This window comes from Lemur catta, chromosome 5, assembly GCF_020740605.2.
Source record: "Lemur catta isolate mLemCat1 chromosome 5, mLemCat1.pri, whole genome shotgun sequence".
Classification (NCBI taxonomy): Eukaryota; Metazoa; Chordata; class Mammalia; order Primates; family Lemuridae; genus Lemur; species Lemur catta.
In genome coordinates, this window is record NC_059132.1 from 49876458 (window position 1) to 49898488 (window position 22031).

The following is a 22031-nucleotide window of genomic DNA, read 5'->3' on the forward strand; positions in this document are numbered from 1 at the left end:
CCAGAAAAGAGTCCTTCCCTTTGCCCAGCGTGTGGGTGGGGGCAGAAGGGAGGGAAGGCCGGAAGCAGCTGGGAAGGGCCCCCAAACCAGATGCCACGTCTGGAGTCAGGACACTGGGCCAAGTCTAGAAGGCCAACCAGGCCACAAGCTTCCTTTGCGTGGCCCCCCCCCAGGCTAACCCCACCCTCTCAGCTTTCTTTGGACTCAGGTGATGGACGCTTGTAAGCAAGAGGTTCTCAGCGCCTGCCGGGCCTGGCCGGAGAGGACCAGGACGGCTCCGCCTGCCGGAAGGTCTTCAGTCAGGGCCCCGCTGCAGGTGCCCTCGGCCCTGCGGGGGTGGGACACATTTTGGTGTCAGAAGTGGGGCCAGCAGCTCTGATCGCCGAGCGGTCACCTTCGCATTTTCGCACACAGAATCCTGATTGTGTTTCCTTATATTTTTCTTCTTCTTCTTTTAAAAAAAAGGCAGTTCAGAAGGTTTACATCGTAATGGGGAAGTGAATAAATACCAGCACTTATGGTTCTTATAAATTTATGTTTTGAAGACAGCATAGCACTCAAGAGGAATTCGACTGTTAAGGTCGGTGAAACCTAGGGAAACAAGTGATTAAATCAAGACTGAGGGGCCGCCAAAGGTGTGGGATTCAACAATCCACCCTGCCCATCCTCGGAGTCCCTGTTCCTGACAGCCACAGGGAGCCATGACCCTCCCAGCAAAGGCACATCCCCATGGAGACTCCCCCAAAGCCACCTCTGGTTTTGGCAGTTTCACTTGGAGCTCCTGGGGGTCAAACCAGGTGGCCCTGGTGGCCTCCACCCTATGTCATCAACCTGGATTCAACAGCAGCAGGGTGGAGAACCCAGTCTTATATCTCTGAATCCAGGCTCTAAATAAGTCCTGTTTCTCTAAATGTTCACCAAAGGAGAAAATAAAGAATTAAGTTGATGGCTCTGCCGCTAACTGGCCGTGTGACCTCATACAAGTCCCATAATTGCTCTGTGCCTCCAGTCTCCCCAAATTATCATCACACAGGACTGTCAGGGACAATGGCACGGAATCATAGAAGTGAACCCACTTTGGACGTTCCATGTGGATTCGGTATTTGCCCAGGTTTGGTTTCTGCTGACTGGTTATAACTTGGCAATAATCTTTTCTCCTGGGCTTAAGTTTTCATAAAAACCCATCCTGGGGTTCTTGATAGTAAGGCACTTTTCAGATCTTAGTTTAAATGAATTAGCAACCAGGCTTGCAGAAGGTGGCTTTCAGCCTGAGCTTTCAGTTTCTGCAACCTAAAGTGCAACTTCCTGTTGACCTTTCTTTTATCTTCTTCCCCACGGCACCCGCCAAACCACTTGTGACCCACAGCAGACAGGACAGTTTTGTCTGGAGGTAAATACTGCAATTTGAGGTGGAAAAAGGAAAAGAAAAAAAAAACAAACAAAAAACCCTGGTTGATACTAACCTTGTTAAGTGTCTACTCAATTCATGAACTTCCATTTCAGTGCTTTTAAATTCATTGAGCTCCTTTCGGATGGCAGCCTGGAACAAAGAAAACCCCGTAAGTATGCACGAGAGAAAGACATAAAAGAGCTTCTCTTTTATTTCATTTCTAACAGGATTTTTTTTTCTTCAACATAAGCCAAACAAGTTTAAAATGAATTCTTTCACTGGGAGGAAAAAAAAATCACCTGAGCTGTGTGTGTGAACTAAGATTCTCTAAGTCTAAATTGCAAATGATGACAGGGTCTGGCCCAAAGTGTCTTTTTCTTCCCCTTTTCAGCGCTGATCGGTGGAGGCATCCACAGTGTATGCACACCTACCCAGACTCCTGGGGCCCGCCGAGGACACCTTTAAATGTCAACCTGTCGTCTTCCTTAGGTGCACAGGCTAAGCTCAGCACAGGCACAGTGAGGCCTCCACACGGGGACTTCTAGAAGGGGTGGATCAAATCCCCCACCCAAAGTAAAGGAGCAGAGGACGGCCAGCTGCACCGCCTTTCCCTTTGCCTTTGTTCTTTTACAACTTTACTGACTCTGTGGTGAGACAGGTCACCATCTGGGACATGTCTTGAATAACCTCACCTATTCCGAGATCCATCCTTACGACTCTGCCCACAGGTGTGCCTGTGCCGAGCGGGCAGGGCTGGGTAACCGGACGGCAGAGGGAGGAGGTAAGGACGCAGGGGAGGAGGGGGGACCCGCAGAGGAGAAAGCTGGGGCAGGAGACAGCCTCACTCCTTCCCTTCGGGGCGGAACCTGCAAGCACACGCCCTCGTGCACAGCCCCGTCTGGAGTGGGTACCTGCTCTGCTGGGAACAGGAAGGCTCCAGGGGTTTGATGACAGAAAAGTGTACAGGTAGGATCAGAGTGGCTCTCCCCAGGAAAGGAGGGTTCACCGGGGTTTAAGTGCCTGGTTATCTGGTTTGGGGGAGTGAGGGGTGCCACTTCCTATTCTCCCGTCCCCAACAGCCATTGAGGGACTGGATACGTTTTCTGCCTACGAGCTACACAGAACCTGATGCAAGTAGAGACATCTTGTGCTTTCCTTGCACGTCTGGTAATACTCTCATCCTCGCAAGCACACTGCAGTGAGAGTATGAACAAAAGAGAACAGGAGCCCAAGCCTCTTCCTCCCTTTATGTTTAGAAGACACACTTCCAGGGGGCTGGCTTTGTCTGGCTGCCTTGTGCACGGTGGTGCCAGTTCCTGGGGTCGCTCCCCACAAATTCCTGTCCAGGAAAGCTGTGAATGCTATGTTGACAGAGGAGGGCACGGTCTTCCGTGTATCATGATATACACGTTGACCCGCCACGGGAGAGCCCCTTTCTGGGAGAGGTCTATGTGCCTCTGGCCACTTCAGCCCACCCAAGTGCAGCAGTGTCCCTGCACTTGTGCTTCCTGCAATTCCTCGATCCAGGCTGGGTGATGATTCAGCCAGTCTGGGCTGCAGATGACTTCCTGCTGTGTCGTGTGTAGGGAAACCACTGGTTCCTGAAACGGACGGGGTGAAGGCAGGACTCTTAGGAGAAGGTCCTGGTGTGCCCCGTGGTTCCTGCTGTCATACACACGTTGGACATGATCGTTATTCTAGATTGGACTTTTAAAAAGGCCCTTTGCCCCCCAGTTCCTCACGGTGACTGTGCTGGGACCAGGAAGGACCACTGAACAGAGGTCCATTTCCATACACGGTCTAAGGGATAGGAACGATTTCTCATTTGAGTCACTGCATTTCTTAAAAAACAAACTTAGGCCGGGTGCGGTGGCTCACGCCTGTAATCCTAGCACTTGGGATGCCAAGGTGGGTGGATTGTTTGAGTTCAAGACAAGCCTGAGTAAGAGCGAGACCCCGTCTCTACTAAAAATAGAAATAAATTATCTGGACAGCTAAAAATATATATAGAAAAACTGAGCCGGGCATGGTGGCGCATGCCTGTAGTCCCAGCTACTCGGGAGGCTGAGGCAGGAGGATCGCTTAAGCCCAAGAGTTTGAGGTTGCTGTGAGCTAGGCTGATGCCACAGCACTCACTCTAGCCCGGGCAACAGAGTGAGACTCTGTCTCCAAAAAAAAAAAAACCATAAAAAAACAACCTCAACTTCAGATTATTATTAGTTTTCTGCTTTCTAAATTGATGAGGGGCCAGTACGGTGAGATAGGCTTTGTGACAGTCACCGTGACTGCTGCCTATTTCTCTCCTTAGGGCACAAGACAGGCAAACACAGCTATTTTGTCTTCTTTGGATTTTGTGAATCCCTGCGGGGTGCCGACGACAGTGGCCACCACGCAGAAGGTCTGTGATAAGCTTGGAGCCCCGCGCCCTGGGGCCGCGTGCACCTGTTCCGGGGCGATTCTGCGCCGCCCTCCCTCCCCCTGTAAGGGGCGCAGTGTCATCCGTCCGCCCTCTCGGATTCGGCGGCCTCTCTGCGGGTCGCAGCTGTCTGTCACGGGACCGCGGCTGAGGACTTGCCGCCGCGCGGCCACGCCCGCCACCTCCGGCCGCCCCCGCCCCTCGCTGGGCCCCACTCACTTTGTCAGCGGCGGTGAGGCGGGTCCACGGCTTGTCCGCCCTGCGGTCATAGTCCTGAGCGTCGGCCACCTCCACGTAGTCGCTGAAGCGGATGAGGATCTTCCTTTCCCGAAGCTCTTCCACCGTGGGCCGCTGGCTGAGCTGCAGGGAGGGCGAGAGACGGGCCGGTCAACAGAGGGGTCGCGATCGCTCGGCTCCGTCAGTGAATTTGTAGGTGTGGACAGTAAGGCCCAGAGGGGCGACTGACACATCACACAGCGTGTGACTCCTGGAACCGGGGCCTTTCCCGAACTCTGAGAGAGCTTTGTCATCCCTTCCGCTCCCTCCAGGCCTGTGCGGACAGACGGCCCAGGTCTCTTCATCGCGTCGCGTGGCCCCGTCTCAGCACAGGCATGTCTTTCTGTGCGGCTGCAGGTGCTCGCTGTGGGTTTTCCTGTGTCTGTCCTACTGCCACTACGTGACGGGAACCTTAGACAACGATTTGGTCGTATTTTGTCCACATCTGCACGTCACATTTTGTGCTCTCTGCAGGACGGGCTTGCCATACGTTTTGTGTGTGTTTTAGACACAGAAAAGTGTGTGTGCAAACAGCACGCACACTCTCGGGAATGCGGGCATGGGGATGTGTTGGTTTATGAGGGCAGGGCAGGTGCTGCTGACGGCCTGCTCCAGAAGTTCAAGGGAAAGGTCAGTCAACAAACATGAGCTGAGTAAGTACAGGGCGAGGCCACGTGTCTGCCAAGGAAGACTCACAATCAGCCCTTTCGGCGGCTCTGCGGTCAAGGACTGCAGGAACGAGGGGTGAAACAGGCTGAAGGAAGGTTCATATTTATTTTTCCATCCCCTGAAATCACCCAGGAGCGCCCTGCCTCTGTGTGTTAACAACGTAAGGCTGGCATTTCTGTTATCTCTCCCTGTCACCAGGTTTATGTTTTCTGGAGCGACACCGTTGCTCTCTTTAGGATGCTGGCAATTCACGTTCAACCAATGTTATTTAAAAGCAATTTTCCCTCCAAGCCCCAGACTAGGTTTAATTCTATTAATAGAAGGTGTAGTCAGACTCAGGCCTATAAAACAAACACACACAAGTGAGTCCAATCCACCCTGGCTGTTTTGCCTCTGTATCATGCAGCTGCCAGACACCCTTGGCTGGTGCTAGAACGTCTCAGCTTGCTGTCATCCTGGCAGAGCATAATTAGATGATTGCTGGCTGGTATCAGAGTGGTCGTGGGTACTGGTAGGCCCTGGACAGGACCAAGGCAGGCCTGCAGCTCCCTCTCCACCAAGGGTGAGAAGACCTGGGGACCAGAGGCCTAGTGGGCCGCAGTGCCAGTCCACTTGCCTACACTGCATACAGCGCCCCCTTTAAATGGCTCTAGTCTATCCTGGGGCAGCCTTGGTTTTCCTAGGGCAGAACATCCTGGCGCTAGTGCAGGCCTGTTGCAGGAAACCACAGGTTTCCCAGGCTGTGTGGCTGGGGTTGCCGTAAACAAAAATGGTGGTCATCTTGACTCCAAAGTGTGTTCTCCAAAATGTGAGTACAGGGAGAGTTTGTACTATAATTAAAACACATAAGAACATTTAGGGTTACCATATTTATGCCAAATAAACAGGCTCCCACATTCCTCCTCTCCAGTTTGTGTTCCTCAGGACTAGCAGGGTTTATCCCAGGGTGCTGAACAAAAAGTGTTATTTTTTAAGTGTGCTATGATGTCCAGAAAGGTTGCTAAGCCCTGACTTTCAAATTTCTTTTCCTGGAAATCATGAACTGGATTTTACTAATAGCCTGTCTATGGCAGAGTCTGGAGTGGACAGAAAACTAAATGTAAGCTCTGCAGGGACTGCTTTTCATGCCTGAACCCCAGTGGGGCCGTAGACACCAAGTCTCCAAATCAAGGAGGCACGGCACCCCAGGGCTGGGAGGGAATGAGTGAGGACAAAACTGGTTGCTGCCTCTGAGGTCTCAGGTGGTATGTGGACCCCGACACCGACAAATGGCCACTAGAACCCTGCTCTGTGAGCCAGGGCTTGTCCCCCTGACTTCATGGGGCTCAGAAGATGTGCCTTTGGCCTGGGGCTGGCCATAGCCCTTAAGGAGCCTGGAAACTGAGGTCCTTCCTTGGATGCTGCAAAACTAATCTTTGCAGCCAAGGTCAGGTTCTCCAGATGATGGGCTGGAAGACGGGGTGGTAGCATTTGTATGTCTGTGGCAGCAGTGTCATATGCAACCCAATACTTAAGAAAAAGAGTACATTCATTGAGACCCAAATTCTATTAATACAACCTGAAACCAAGTGCATTTCTTTCCTTCCTTCCTCCCTTCCTCCCATCCATGTGTCCATCCATCACCCAACCAACCATTTAACTTGCTAGCATTTTTTAATCAATAGAAGGGAGGAGGCAGACATGTTTTTAATAGACAAAGCTTATAACTTTTAGATTAGTCTCAATTTGGCTGAAGAAAATGCCTGGTCTGTTGCTATCAGCCTCAGCTACTGTGTTTTACTTTTTATTTTTCTCACTAGTGCATTAAAATGAAATAGAACTTTATTAAGGAAACCTTTGGGTTGAGGGTAAGTAACTGAAAAGCAGCTGTGGTCCCTGGCATCTGGTCTTGGTGTGATAAACACTCCAGAGGAGAAGAACTTGCCCAGGGCCAGGAATTGATATGGATTTCCTACCTGCATCTCTGCCAACGAAAACAGATGTTCTTCCAGTCTCTCCCCTAGAAGCAGTTATACCTTTGCTCAAGCTCATTATTTCTAATTCCCCAAGCCAGTCCCCAGAGGAAGGCAAGTGCTAAAATTCCAAGGCCATTTCCCTGGGATAAGGAAGGAGAGGTGGCCAAGGAAAAGAGGCAATTATCTTATCTTGGGGACCTGAAAAACTGGGGGTAACTCTCTCTAGTGTTACCCACCCTAGGGAGAATGGTGTGGGAAGAAACCCTCTTCCCTTGCCCACTGCCAAATGATGCAATCAGTCAAGGTTTTCTTGCAAAATCATATAAACTTTTTAAAGAGATAAGAATTAAATAAATGTCTAAGTATTTTTCTGTGACTATCTTTTAGCAAGCAACCATAAAGTTTTTGACAATTTTGGAGTTCCTGCAACCAACTCTAAAGAACTTGATGAAAATCTGATTTAAACATTTTTCTGAATGTCTAGACCTCTCTGTATCAGAAATGAGGGGTTATTACCAGTGTCTTTTTCTTTTCCTTTTTTAATTAAAAAAAATTCTTTTTTAGGGACAAGAGTCTTGCTATGTTACCCAGGCTAGAGTGCAGTGGCGTCATCATAGTTCACTGCAACCTCAAATTCCTGGGCTCAGGAGATCCTCCTACCTCACCCTCCTGAGTACCTGGGACTACAGCAGTGTCTTTTTCATATCCCAGTCACTTCAAGGACACAATTAGAACAAGCAAATGCACTCCCCCCCACCCTTCTCACTACCCTGTCTCGGGAAGAAATGCACCCAGAATCCAAACGCTGGGTGGGCTTAAGGATATCAAGGCTCAGACATGCCGGGGATGAGAGCAATTGGCTGGTGACGTCACTCAGCTCTCCTGGTCCCCACCAGGGTGATGCCAGCCAGTCACTTGACCATTTAGGTACTTGTTTATCTTACTCCTTTTAATTGGGCTGGCATTGGCTTGTCACCAGGTGTTTGGGATGCTCTCAGGGAGAGAAAGTGTTGAGAAATACAAATCATCACTGTAATAATTGGTATAATATTTCAGGATCTCGAATTTCTTCCTTTGTGTAATATTTCTAGGGAGAAAAATCCATTAACAAACCTTTTTAAAATTAATTTTAATGGGTCTCTTAACTGTCTCTAGGATTTGAGTATCTTTCTCTCAAGATGGTCACTGTAGGAGGCTGATTAAAAACACTTTGACTTAGTCAGACAGGAGGTAGTATTTTATCTTGTGTGTCATCAATTAATTAAACTTTTCAACATCATCCAAGAATAGCCTGAATTATGAGTTTATTATTAAAGAGACCACTCACGTAGAATGAGATGCATGTGGATCTACACTGCATTGCTGAACCATCCATTTTTGGGGGTTAAAAATATACAAAAATTCTAGCTTTGTGACTTTTATCTATGTGCTTTTCAAACATCTTCATTAAATTTATGGCTTTTTCCTAATTTCCTAAATTTATGGCTTTTGGCTTTTTCCTAATTCAGTAATTCCAATTGGAGTTAGCATAATAAAGTCAAATAGTTCTTAATTAATAGGGACAGAACAGTATCAGAGAAGCAAGGAAAATCCATGCTTTCCCAGGGGCACAGCAAATAGCTGGGGTATATTTGAACTACCGATTTTGATAATAAATTTCTGATTGCTTGATAGTTGTAGCGAAATTTTTTTAAAACAAAATATTTAGTGTAATTGACAATATAATGCAACAGTCATCAGGTTGTTTGGGGGTAGGTGGGTGTTATAAAATCAAGCAACAACTGGATGTCACCAGCCAAAGGGACTGAGAGTCGTGAAGAGGGACTGACCACCATCCCCTGGAGAGGCGGTGTGCAGTAAGAGAGCTGTACCTTCTGACACCCAAGGTGTGGCTCCCCCGGGCCAGGCAGCTGTGAGGCCACCGAGGCCAGCAGAGGGCAAAGGAGTGGCACGTAACCCACCCCTCCTGCCCAGCTCTTGCGTGGAGAACCATCTCACCTTTCGGGTTAGCCTCCTCTTGATCTCTCTTTTCTCCTCTTGCTCCTCTTGTTCATTCCGAGCTGAAAGACATATTTACGATGCTTTTGATTGCAGCCAACAGTGTTTGTTGTACACAGGTTGTACACAGGATACACCTTGCCAAGGTGCATCCTCTGAACCTTGGCAAGCTCCAGGCAAAGCACCTCAGTTTGGAAAGGGGACGAGGGAACTCCTGTCCCCTTCCCCAGCCACCCTTCTGCATGTGGAGATGCTTTCCAAACTCCCTGCAGTATTTCAAGTTACTGACCTTTTCATCTTATTTTCTTTATGTCACATGGGGTTTGGAGTCCCCAGGCAGAAATGCTGGGCTGAGAAATGTGGCCACAAGGCAACAAGGTGAGTTTTAAGAGGCAAGTTTTCTTTGGACAAGACTTGGGGTTCACTCACTCACCCTTGAGCCTCCCAGACACTGAAAGGGGCTCATTGTGATGTGACCCTTGTGTCTGGTGTGCTGTGGGGTAGAACATAAGACTGGCTTGGCCTCTACCTGCTGCAGGAACCAAAGGAGCAGGGCCAACGCCTACCCTGAGGCTGGCCGCACTGAGAGGAATTGCAAAATGCTCACCTTTCACAAGCCCTGACTCCATTAATTCTTTGAATCTTCCAAGAAGTCCACAGAACATATGTGAGGCCGGAGTATGGGGTACAATTGCCTGCATTTAGTCTTATAAAGAGTGTCTTAGGAGAGTAGATTTCAGAGCCTAAATGTTCTTGGCTTAGTGTGTGGGTGACTTACTCATCAGATTGTTAAATAGCCGTAGGTAAGAGGGTCTGGGGAAGGGAACAGAGGTGTGAAGGGCAGAGAATTTGGGCTTATCTCTCCTTTTAAGCTAACTGAATGACTTTGGGGAGACCATTTCCTATCTGGGCCTTGGAAGGATTCCTTGATATCTATAGAAACACAGACACCAGCATAGTATTGTGGGACTTGAAAAAAAATCATGAAAGTCAACTAGTGTCAAAGAAGGCTTGTGATTCTCATCTGTTGAATTTTAAATGGGCATTAGTAAAAGGAAACTGCAGGTTGATTTTGGCAGAGGGTGCATTAAGACTGCCCAGGGGACTTATTCTCTCCTTTTAAAACCATACTTGTTAGATTACAGTTCAATAACTTATTTGTTGTATTGATGTACACGGGCAATTCAGTCGTGGCCCCGATTGTCTCAGTACAGGGACAGGTTTTAAAAGAAGGAAACATCTATGCCTAGCAATGGGGTGGGGACTGTCTGACAAACTGTCACACCCTCCCCTCCTTTCCAGCCCTGAGAGCAGCAACCACAGTCACCGCCAACTCAGGCTTAAGGTGACAACACCTCTCCTAGCACACATGGTGGGAGTTTAGAGTAGACCTAAGGACCTCGAGAGACAGTCCCAGGGGCACAATTTGGCCACCCTGACTGGCTGTGGGGATCAAGACCTGGTATGGATGCAGCACATAGATCCCCACATCCTGCCGCAGGACGGCCTCACCGGCTCCTGCCCCCAGGGCCTGAACCCCACACCATGACAGTGCCTTCCTCTGGATTTAGAAATCTTAGCTCTTTCCCAGAGTTTTCTTTAAAAATGCAACTTTCTCTTGGATAAAAATCCATTGAACTAGTCAGCCATTAATAGTTTAGTATGAATTAATCTATCAGAGATAAATTGGGAGGCAGATAGCAAGACCCGAAAGAAGGGAGACCCCAGACAGCAACATCTGTAAAAATGTAAATTTCTCTGGGATACAACCTATTACCTGAGTCAGCCATTAATATTTAGTATGAATTAATCTATTAGCGAATAAATTGGGAGGCAGACAGCAAGAACTGGAAGAAGGGAGCCCTTGTCAGCGACATTTGCAGGTGGGAGAAAGCAGGGCAGGAAGGCAGGCTGGATGTTGCATGCCCGGGAGGCAGCCAGAGGGCACTTGGTTAAGAGTTACAGAAGCATCGAATGTTAGGGCCACAAGAAGCTTTAGAGACCTCCTAGTCTACCACTCTGGGTTTATAAATGAGGATATGAAAGCCCAGGGGAGTTAAGTGACTAGTCACACCCTACAGCTGCCTTTTCCTGCTGTCACATTTTGCTTGGGGCCGGTGCCCCTTCTCGTGACTGGTGACTGGCCTCAGACTCCTGACCTTACAGGCCCCTTCTGAACCACGAAGGTAGGCATTCTGTGACCCAGCTGACAAGCATGAAGCATGGAGCCTTCATCTCCTATGTGCATTTCTTAGGTTTTTCTGAGGGACGGCCACAAGCTACTAGCTATGGAATCTATACCTTTAGTTCAAAGCTATTTACAAACTCAGTGTCATGAATTCTCAGGCAGAGGGTACCAAGACAACCCTATAAAGCAACTGCAAAGAGAGGACAGGAAAGGCCCACGATGTCATCAGTCCAGCTGCCACCGTCAGAGTGTGTTCATTATGTGCTCAGATGTGCACAGGGCCAGGCAGGGTGGGGCTGGAAGCCAAACCTGGACTCCCAAAGCTCCACTGCTGAGCCATGACTCCCAGACCGAGCGGTTCCTCAAATGATTTAAAGCCCAGATGGGGGGTGGGAGGGTTGGAGGGGGGTAAACCCACAGCTAATGGAAACAGGGCACACTGTATGGGTGAAGGGCATACTTGTAGCCTTGGCGTGAATGAGGCAAATGCATTTCATGTAACCAAAATGTTTGTACCCCCACGATATCCTGAATTAAAGAAAAATAAATAAATAAAGCCCAGAAAATAGATTTTAGAACAAATTATTTGAAGATGTTTTCTTATATCACTAGGTATTTCTTGTTTAACAATCAAAGTAGATTAAATTAAAAAAAGGCAAAAAGAAAACATTTAGGAGCACAGTTCCAGAATACAGGGAAAAATAAGTTCCTATGGGTATAACAAATTCATTTCTGAAAAGTTTTCGAACTGTGAAACGATCAACCTGTTTGAATTCAGTCAAGCAGGTCTTTAGTTTGCAACTATTTGACCAGACAAGAAGGAAGAGGGAATCGAATAAAAGAGAACCATGGAAACTATTTTTTTTTTTTTTTTGAGACAGAGTCTCGCTCTGTGGCCCTGGGTAGAGTGCAGTGACATCACTGTCGCTCACTGCAACCTCAAGCTCCTGGGCTCAAGCCATCCTCCTGCCTCAGCCTCTCCAGAAGCTGGGACTACAGGCACATGCCACCACACCCAGCTAATTTTTCTATTTTTTTGTAGAGACAAGGTCTCGCTCTTGCTCAGGCTGGTCTCAAACTCCTGACCTCAAGCAATCCTCCCTCCTCGGCCTCCCAGAGTGCTAGGATTACAGATGTGAGCCACCACACTCGGCCAGGAAACAATCTTTTAGAACCCCCTTTTGGTCTCCTGAATCTAAGCCCCCAGGCTTAAAGGCAGCAAAAACCAGGCACAAGGGACCTCCATGTGACCTCCAGGGGATCTGAGCAAACTAGGGGTGGGAGCTGGAGCCTTCAGGAAGCCAGAAGTTAGCTGGGGGATTTTAGGCCCCTTTCCAGAAACCTGGTCCCTGCTGAGATATGCACTATTTTCTGAAAGCTGAATAATCCTCCAGAGGTTTTTAGCTTCTTTGAATTTAGGCCTCAGATTGGAGGCCACAAGTATAGTATCATCCCGAGAGTAAACTGCCCTCAGAGGACCCCTGATGCACCTTAGGTGTGCATGTGGGCTGTGGCGAAGAGAGAAGGAAGCACGTTTACCTGATTTCTGATTTTAGGAATAAAGATTCACCTTTCTGTTTTTCCTTCTCTCCAGCAATGGAAAGTTTACAAGGCTTAGGTATTAAACTGGGGCAGACAGGGAGCCCTCAGACAGGCCAAGTGCTTCCCTGACCATGCAAATTCCCTGAAAAAGCTCTCATTTCATTATATGGAATATTAAGCTTAGAAACTTTTAAGGGGACCCCTTGGTTAGAAAAAATACACACACACACATTCCTAGAGACCTAGGAGAAGAGTGAGGTGCGCTTGAGCCTGAGGAGGGCCGATCCCCAGAACACCTTCCACTGGGCGCTGGGGAAGTGGCGGCTGGCGCAGAGGAGGCAGGAGGTTGCTCAGGGCAAAGCCCCAACTGGGCACCCCGCAGGGGCTGCGGTGACAGGCCGCCCACTGCAGCTCGGATCCAGCACTCACCCTCTGCACACTGCCCACCAAGTCACAGGACCCCAGCAAGCATGGCAGATAGGCAAAATCATTTTAGTTTGGTTTAAGCGGAAACGCCCAGCTACCCAAAAAAGGTTTTGCATGACTGACTGGGGGTGTGTGTGTACAACATAGCACTTCTAGAAAATCTGCTTAGTCTCTATTTCTCTTTTCTGGAGAGCAATTAGAAGCACGTGTGTGGGGTAGGGGAGAAAGGGTCACAAATTAAACTAAAAATATTATTTGTTGACTATCTTGAAAAAAAGTGTTGGTGAGAATGGCAGCAATGATGGAGTGGACCTGAGCAGAGTGGCATGATTTTTAAATGATTTAACAGAAACACTTGTTTTCTTTTAGTATTTTGCATTCTTTTTTCTTTTATTTTCTTCCTAGCATCAAGTGGATTCTCTATACATATTAAAATATCTTCGTGTCCTGAACTGAACAAGGGGCTCATTTATTTCTCCCGTGCACGGCATCAGCGACAGCCAGTCTTTCCTGAATGGGGGCCTCAGGCAGGCTGCCCCTGGCCGGCAGTGGAAATCCCGAGACACGGACACGAAGCACTTTCACTTGGAAATGCTTTCTTATGCTTTCAATTCCATGTTCAAAGGGATGAGGGATTTTATCAACAGCCGCCAGCTGCGACGCAAAGTCACGCTTTCTAGTCCCAGCTTCCAAATGGCCATTTCCCTTATTTTAGCCATCTGTATCGTATTTGCCGTTTTTAAGCCAATTTTGGTTGAAAGGTGACCCTAACCTCAAAATCATTAACTGGTAAGTTCTCTTACTGTAATTTTTCAGCCTCTCTCTGACTTTACAACCCACTAAAGGGAAGGTTCTGCTTGCAGAATGTGAGCTTCCAATGAACAAAGGAGAATACAATTTGCCTTCTCCACAGGGAGGTCGTCTTTGCTGTTCTAACACACAAAGATGAAGCCTCCACCGTCAGAGAGGTTCCTGGTTGTTTCCACACAGGCACACAGGAGAAAGCTTGTGGCCCACAATTAAATAATAACAAAAGCCGCCACAAAACACCAGCGATTGCCCTGGGCTCAGTCACTTACGTTTCAAAATGTTCCTCTGTTCCAGTTCCTCCGCAGTTGGCCTCTGGCTCAGCCGCCTACGGAAAAAATCCAGGAAAAGTTTTTGGACCATATCATACCCTCCTTGGGTCATTAATCTCATCGGCCCTTGGAGATACATGAGACAGAGTCAGTGGCTGGAGTCCTTGTTCCATCCTGTGCTCTGAAAGACTGACTCCGGCCACCGCCGCCTCCGCAGTTCCTCAATTTCAAGCCCAGGAAAGGCACGTGCGTCATGTCATGCCAGGCTCACCCCCCTCCACGCCTTCCTCCCTCCACCGGCCCCTCCCCAGCCCCACTCGGCCGGTGCCCCCAGGCAAGTGGCCTGCAACTTAGACGCCACTCTTCTCTTCACAGAAGTCCCTTTCTTTCCTTGTGGCCTCCCAACTTGGGGACAGTGGCCTCTCGCCTTTCTCTCCCTCCCTGGAGGCTAAAGCTTGCTTTTTGTCACTTATGTGCAGACCCAGTGAGAACATAAAGAGGCCCATGGCCCCAGGGAGATGCCAGAGAGCATGTCTGTCTGCCAAGAACAATGGCTGCTCTTCTTCTGGCCCCCACCCCTCACCACCACAGCCTTATTAGACAAGGAATGACAACTGCACAGGCACAGGAATGACACTCCTGTTGCCGGGTGTGTCATTTAGCCTCAGCAGGTGAAACATCACAGCCAGGGTGTGAGCCTGCGATGTGGGGAGGCGGAGTCAGACAATGGGGGGCACCTAGTGACCCAAGGTGCCAGAGAAAGGGGTGGCATCCCAGGAGAGAAGACCATACAAAGTTCCAGGAAGGATCCACACGAGCCCAGTGGGCTTAAGCATGGCCAGAGACATGTGTACTTTCGAGGTTCTTGCTACTTACTTAACAACCTTGCGATTCACCTACTGTGATGAGTTGTATGTGAGACTGGGACCTAAAGGTAGGCCCAGAGAGCTCCCCTAGCTGTGGACGCTGTAGTCCCTCCCTGAGTATCAGAAAGTGGTGTCTATAGTTGGCATGATAGTCACATCATGGGATCTGAAGAGAGATCCCAGAGTGAAAATAAAGTCCATGATGTCTCCAAAGATAAGTACAGTCGACTCTCTGTACCTGTGGGTTCCATGTTCATGGGTTCCATGAACTGTGGATGGAAAATATTTTTTAAAAACCCAATACAACAATAAAAATAATACAAATTGGAAAATAGAGTCTAACAGCTATTTCCATAGCATTTACATTGTATTAGGTGTTATAAGTAATCTAGAGATGATTTAAGGTATACAGGAGGATGTATGTAGGCTATATCCAAATACTACCCCATTTTCTATCAGGGACTTGCGCATCCTTGGGTTTTGGTATCCCAGAGGGTCCTGGAACCATCTCCCAGGATACCGAGGGACTGTTTTAAAATACAATGCTAGTTGTCATTTGTATTTCTCTTTATTGCCCTGGGCCAGAAAACAATTGCTTCTGTGACACTCCAGTGTTACCTCCAAACGTCCTGTAGATAGGGAATTGGCTTCGATGCCGTAGAAAGGATTTTTGGCCAGATACCTGCCTGTAAAATCTATAGCACCCTGAAACTGTTGGAAAATTGTAATCCACAGTGTTTTTGAGTTTATATTAACAGGAACATTTTCCCATTTATCATTCCTTTTGCCCTCAAAACATCCCTGTGGTATAAAGTGAAATATATTTGGTCTTTGTTGTCAGTTCCTATCACAGAGCACCTAGAATCCTTGGAATTTCCTGAGTGACAGGAGTGTCTTTTGTTATCCAGAATGAGTCCTTTTGGATCACACCTGAGTTTATGCTAATGAGGTAGCTTAGGACATGCGGTCACCAGCAAGACCAAGTGGTTAGAGGGCCGTGGCTTTCACGTTGGAAGGTGGTGTGTGGGGACTAGAGGGGAAGCTCTATGAAAGCTCTTGAACCACAAGAGTTGAGGAGCTTCCAGGTTGCTGCACACGGGGGGTGCTGGGAGGGTGGGCACCCAGAGGGCATGGGAGCTCCTTCCCCACCCCATACCGTGCCCTGTCCATCTCTTCATCTGTACCCTTTGTAATATCCTTATAATAAAATGGTAAACACAGTTTCCCTGAGTTCTGTGAGCTGCTCTAGCAAATTAATCAAACCCAAGGAGGGCGTTGCGGAAACCCCAATTTATAGCCGTTGGTCAGAAGTACAGGTGACAACCTACTACTTAGGATTGGCACCTGGTGGGGGGCAGTCTTGTGGGACTGAGCTCTTAACCTATGAGACCTGACACTATCCGGGCAGAAAGTGTCAGGATTGAATTGTTATGGTACAGACACCCAGTTCATGTCTGCTGGGGAGCTGCTTGGTGTGTCGGGAAAGCATCCCCCCATCTGGTCACAGCGGTGTGCTGTGTTGAGTGTGACAATAGAGAGAAAACAGTCTGTTCTCTCCTGTGCAGTCCCGCGAAGGTATTCTCTGTCCCCACTGACACGAACCGGCTGTGTGTTTGGAAATCTGCAATATTAGAGGGTCTAAATTTGGAAGCAGTAGTCTTTAAGTCCTTTCTAAAATACCATTTTCACCCCGCAGGAAGAAAGTGGTGATTAAATAACTGAGCAAGTTGGTGTCGTGGGTCTGGAATGTGGCTCACTGACTCTGCTTTGAATGATCTTCTTAGCAGCTTTTTCTCACCGTCAATTTATGTCCCCTAAGAATATTTGTTTCTTCTCTAGGAGAGGCACAGCCTCTTTTATGGGATGGTTGTAATACCCAGGCTTTACAGCAAGCTAGAGTTTGGGGGTGGGGGACAGTATGTTTTGGAGAAACTCTATAAATCTGAGTGGAGCTTGCATCTTGGAGGCCAGGACAATGCTTTGGCGTCTCATGCCAAGTGTCTGTAGAACATACCCTCACTGCCTTTGGCTAGGCAGCCCACGGATTCTATCACCAGACACGCTGCCTGGCTCTGTGCTGGCCTTTTTGGTTTCCTTACGGGTCATATTTGGAGGAAGCAAAACCATGAGTGACTGAACTCTAACGAAAGAAAATTCTCTTATTAACTAGGCTGCCTTATAGTCAAACCACACTCAAAATGAGGTCCTCTATGTTTCATTTCTCTCCAAAGGGTCTGAGAACATCAAGGCTAACCATAGCTGTAAAATGTAGCTAAGCCCTCCATAAGGGTATTATAACTGGTTGCTTTGACTTTAAAAATGATAATTGGGAGGAAAACGGCATTGCAATGACAAAGCACTAAATAGTGCAGGAGTTAGGAGATTTGGGTTCTAGTCCTGGCTCCGTTCTGAACCTACTTGCCTTGATCAATGTATTGGATCCTGCTAGGCCTATGTTCTTTTCTCTGTAAATAATAAATAACACTTTAATAAGGTAATGCTGATTTAATGCCTATGATGTTTGGGCACGGTTCTAAGCACTCCATGTATGTTAATTCATTTCATCTTTATCTTAAGATCCTTCGGGCACGGTTCTAAGCACTGCATGTATGTTAATTCATTTCATCTTTATCTCAAGATCCTTAATGATAGCTGCAAAGTCCCTTTTGCCATGTGAGGTCACGTATTCATATGAATAGACTGGGGGATTAGGATGTGGACATCTTTTGGGGAGGTCAGTATTTGTCTGCCGCAACCACAATACTAGTCAGAAGTTGCAAACTCATGCCTGGTGCACTGGTTTTGACTCTGCCAGGTCTGCTCAGCATGCTCAGAGGTCACACTTGAGCCTGAATGCCTGTAGACAGAGTGTGTGTGGTCCAGCCAGCCCAGTCCCCAGCGCTTACTCAGATAATACATAGGAGAACACTCTCATCTGTCCTGCTTCCCTCTTTTCTGATCATTCCTGGGCCCCAAGAGCTTCTGAGTTTGAGAGCCCTGGATGAGATCATCAGGTTATAACAATCCTAACTATGGTGAGGCACTCGGAACATGGATCCTGGGATCTGATCAAACCAGGAGGTCAGGAAGGGCTTCCCAGAAGAAGTGACACTGTGCCCAGAGCTGAATGATGGAAGAAGACGGAGGCTCCCTCTGGGCAGAGAGGGCAAGGGGAGGAGGATGGTGGGCAGGAAGACAGGGGCCAGACCCTGTGGGTCTTGGGCTGCCTTCAGGACTTTGATCTTTTTTTGCTAGGAGTATTGGGAAGCCACTGAAGAAGAGTTTAAGTTTTAAGACAGGGGAGAGGAGAATGAACATGATTAGAATTACAACAGCAAAAGATCACACTCGTTGTTGTAAGGAGAATGGGTTGCGGGGGGGCTTTGGGAGGCTTGGCACCCCTGGAGATGGTGGAAGCTTGGACAAGGCTCGGGTGGTAGATGCGCAAGCTCTGAGGACGTCAAGCAGACAGACCATGGAGACAGAATACGTGGGTGGAGAGGAAGAAGGAGGTGTACAGAATATAGATCTCTTAGGTTTCCCAGCTTATGCAACTGGATGGACGGGAATGCCATTCACTGATGCAGGGACACTGCAAGAGAACCAGGGTGTCTGGGGGAGTATAAGGGGAGAGAGGAAAGAAACCGTGAGCTTGAATCTGTTGAGTCAGAATGCTTCTGAGACATCAGAATGAAGTTGTCAGGTAGGCACATGGATATATTTAGCTCGGTGGAGAGGGTAGGTCTAGGCCAGTGATATACATTTGAGACTAGTCTGCTATTTAAATATTTGAAGCCATGAGTATGGAGAGAGTAAAGAATGAGAAGGGGAGAGGGCTTAGGATGGGAACTTGCAGAATTCCAATATTTAATACATGGATTAAGGAAGGTGAACCTGCCAAGGAGTCAGAGGAGGGGCAGTTCTTGGAGGCAGGATAAAACCTAGAATGTCACATCACGGAAGCAAAGTAACACGAAAGAAAACGCAGTATTTAAGGCTAAGGGAGACTGCGAGAGGATTGCACTCATATCTGCTAAAGGTCAAACCACAGACTGTCCAACAGGCTTAGATAAACAACTGAAGTCAGTATCACAGGCCTTCCATAACTTTCAGCTGAGAGTACCCTCATTAACTGACCAATCAGAATGGGTTTGTGATTTAGGATTTCTGCCCAGCCAACGAACTGCCTCTGAAAATAACTTTTTGTAAAAATCTCCTATAAAAAGCCTCTCCTGCACTTCCCCTGTGGGACACTCTTCAGGGCTGCTCTGATTTGGGGTGCTCGAACTGCTGTGCTTTGTGTCCCAAAGAAGTGTGCTTTCCTCTGATTTCCGTGTCAATCTTTTAGTGAACAGTAAGGAGATGGACGTGGTCCACAAAGAGTGCTAAGGGCTGCTGAGAGGTCAGATGAGGTCAGATGAAAAAGTGCCCACTGGGTTTAGGACCATGGGGGTTATCCCTGCCCTCACCTAGAACTCCTTCAGTGGGCTGGGAGACAGCTGCCAGGTTGGAGAGAGCTGAGAACAAAGGTGGGAAATGGACATAAGGAGTACGGAGGACTCGTCCACGAAGCCTGGCTTGGAAGCAGGTGAGAGAGTTGAAGGAGGCTCTGGTGGGTTTTATTTTTTAGTGGGAGAAGACAGAGCATGTTTAACGGAAAGAACCCAGACTAAATGGTGGCGATGGGGAGAAGCTGAGGGGACAAGGAGGGAGAGGCCCAGCTGCTAGTGCAGGAGTCCTGAGAAGGCAGGAGGGCTAAGGACCCAAGGGACAGAGACAGCCTTATCTTCCCAGTGGAGGAGGGACAGCTCCTTACTGGGACCAGAGGGAAGCAGGGCAGAGAGGGTGGCATGTAGATTTGCAATGTTCAGTACTGGAATTTTAAGGGGGTTCCCAACTGATGATTTTTGCTTACTCTTTCAAGTTGGACTATACTTAAAATGACTTATATTAGTTTAAAATGTTACCTATCCTTGGAGGATTTGTCTTTGAACAGACATGAATTCACAAATCACAGAGATAAAGCTCTAGATTCAGAAATTGAGTTATCAGAGTCTTCGGGGTACACCCAGGGCATCCTGCCACAAAGATGCAGCCCTCTGCTTGGGTTACTTTATGATCTAGCTTATGCACCTATTGAGTATTGGCTAATAGAAAGCTACAGAGCAGAGCATATCGAATTGGTCAAGTGAATGGATAATCCCAAGGAGCTGCTAACTTTAAGAATCAAAGTTAAGATGCCATCTGAATATATTGTGTCTCCTTTGCCCCTACCTTGCTAGTAGATTTAAGCAATTGTGTCTGATTAAGACTAACATTAAATTTTTAAAAATTCCTGACTATAAAGGATTGCTTGAGCCCAGGAGTTTGAGGTTGCTGTGAGCTGGGCTGACGCCACGGCACTCTAGCCAGGGTGACAGAGCGAGACTCTGTCTCAAAAAAAAAAAAAAAAAAAAAAAATTCCTGACTATATATCTAGATAGGACCATTTTGCTAAGTGGCAAGGTCAACATTTTTTGGAGTTAAACTTTTATATAAAGTGAATTACTCCACATTAAATGTTTAATGTACTTTCAAGCAATTATAAATAGCTTTTCTATTATACATGTGATCCTAGTTTATAAAATATCTGTGAGCAGCAAAACTGTCCTCGCGCTTCAAATGATTTCTTCTTTGCTACAGACTATGGTTAGATGATTCCCCATTTACCATGAACCGAAAAATCACCAGGTTCCTGTTCAAATACTACATGCCATCAAGGGCCATATGTGAGCTTTCTATTCTTTTTAAATTTAAGAATAGACCTCGCCTTTTCCAGTCTGACTGATGTTATCTATACTAGTGACAGTAACAAACAATCAAATAAATTGGAGCTTTCCTTTTTGCATGAAAAGACTGGGAAAAAAAAAAAAAGCCCAAAATAAAGGACACTTCAGTTTTGACCTTGGAAAAAGGAGACTGGTAGAGTATGCAGTCACAAGATGCTTTAAACACATGCAGGAGCACTGTCTTTGCATATCACAGCGTCTCCCCAGAGAAGTGAGAGAAGCCTTGTAGGTTTTGCTGGTCAGACTCCTTGTGGCCCACAAAGATTAGTTCTGCTGCGCAGAACTAATGAGCCTTCCCCCAGCTCCAGAACACCAAGGTCACCGCTTTCATTAGCATTTACAACTGCTTTTGGTTTTGAGGGCCCCGATTTTAAAGTCTGGATTTCTTAAGCTATATTTCAGGACAAAGAAAAGCAGAATTAACTTTGGTTTTTCTGCGTTTCAGCACCTGAGGGAGGTAACTGCATTTTCAGACAGATGAAAAGAGGAAATGCAAGGTCCTCGTGGAGAATGAGAGAAAGCAAGGTCCCCCCTGCAAAGGCAGCAGGAGTTGGGGTTTTCTAACGGTACCTGAGAAGGGAGACTGAACAAGTGGAGGTGGGGGTGGCGGGGTCAGGGGAACAGGGAGAAGCACGGAATTCTATCCCCTCGACCTCCTTTGGAAACTTTTCCTTGAGAGCCAGTGGGTTCCATGAGCGCTGGGCATTTCTGTCTGGTGTTGGTTGTTACTACATCTCCAGTTCCTGAGAGAGCATGGAGAATATAATAGGTGCTCATTTAGCAACTATTTAACTCAGATCCTACGAGTTCAGATGCCGCACACACTCCTTGGATGTTATCACCAATGTTCATAACTTCAGTTAGCATCAGTGTGCTGATGACTCCAAAATCTAAACCTCTGGTCATATTCTGGAGTTCCTGACCACCTTCCAACTGCCTTCTTGGACTCCTACAAGCCCTTAAACTTAAAGTGTCCTAAGTGAATGAACTCATCTCTTTCCCCCCATATATACTCTTTTCCAAGTAGTTTCGCATCCTGCCCCCAGTGAGATGCCCAAGCCATAAGATTAGGAATCATCCTCTCTGAACTTCACCCTCGATGGCCAATCAACCACCAAGTCCTCCGTCCAAACCATCTCCCATTCCACCCACCACCTCTTGGGAAAGCAAGTCGCCAGCATCTCTACCGGGTGCTGCCAGCCTATCCCACTCCGGCCCTCTTCCAGCCCAGAGTGGTCTTTCTGAAGGGCAAATCTGATCATATCACCCCCTGCTTGAAACTAAGCATGCCCTTTCCATGCATGCCCACAGGAGAGAATCAAAACACTCAATGTTTTGGAAAATTCTTCATGAGCTGGCCATTTGCCAAGAATCGCCCCCATCCTGTCCTCTACACAT

The 22031-nt window shown here is 47.6% G+C and overlaps 1 protein-coding gene across 6 annotated transcripts in view; it reads right to left on the reverse strand.

Moving 5' to 3' along the window:
• Positions 1-422: 422 nt before the first annotated feature.
• PHACTR1 (phosphatase and actin regulator 1) overlaps positions 423-22031 on the reverse strand; it is a 499845-nt gene continuing 478236 nt past the window's right edge. For all 6 annotated transcript variants that reach the window (XM_045551755.1, XM_045551754.1, XM_045551756.1 and 3 more), the window contains 5 exons: positions 13940-13995; positions 8705-8766; positions 4026-4166; positions 1464-1540; positions 423-591 (listed from right to left, as the gene is read on the reverse strand). In XM_045551755.1, the coding sequence (XP_045407711.1) occupies positions 576-591; positions 1464-1540; positions 4026-4166; positions 8705-8766; positions 13940-13995 (352 nt within the window). In that variant the 3' untranslated portion in view covers positions 423-575. The remainder of the gene's footprint in view (positions 592-1463; positions 1541-4025; positions 4167-8704; positions 8767-13939; positions 13996-22031) is intronic.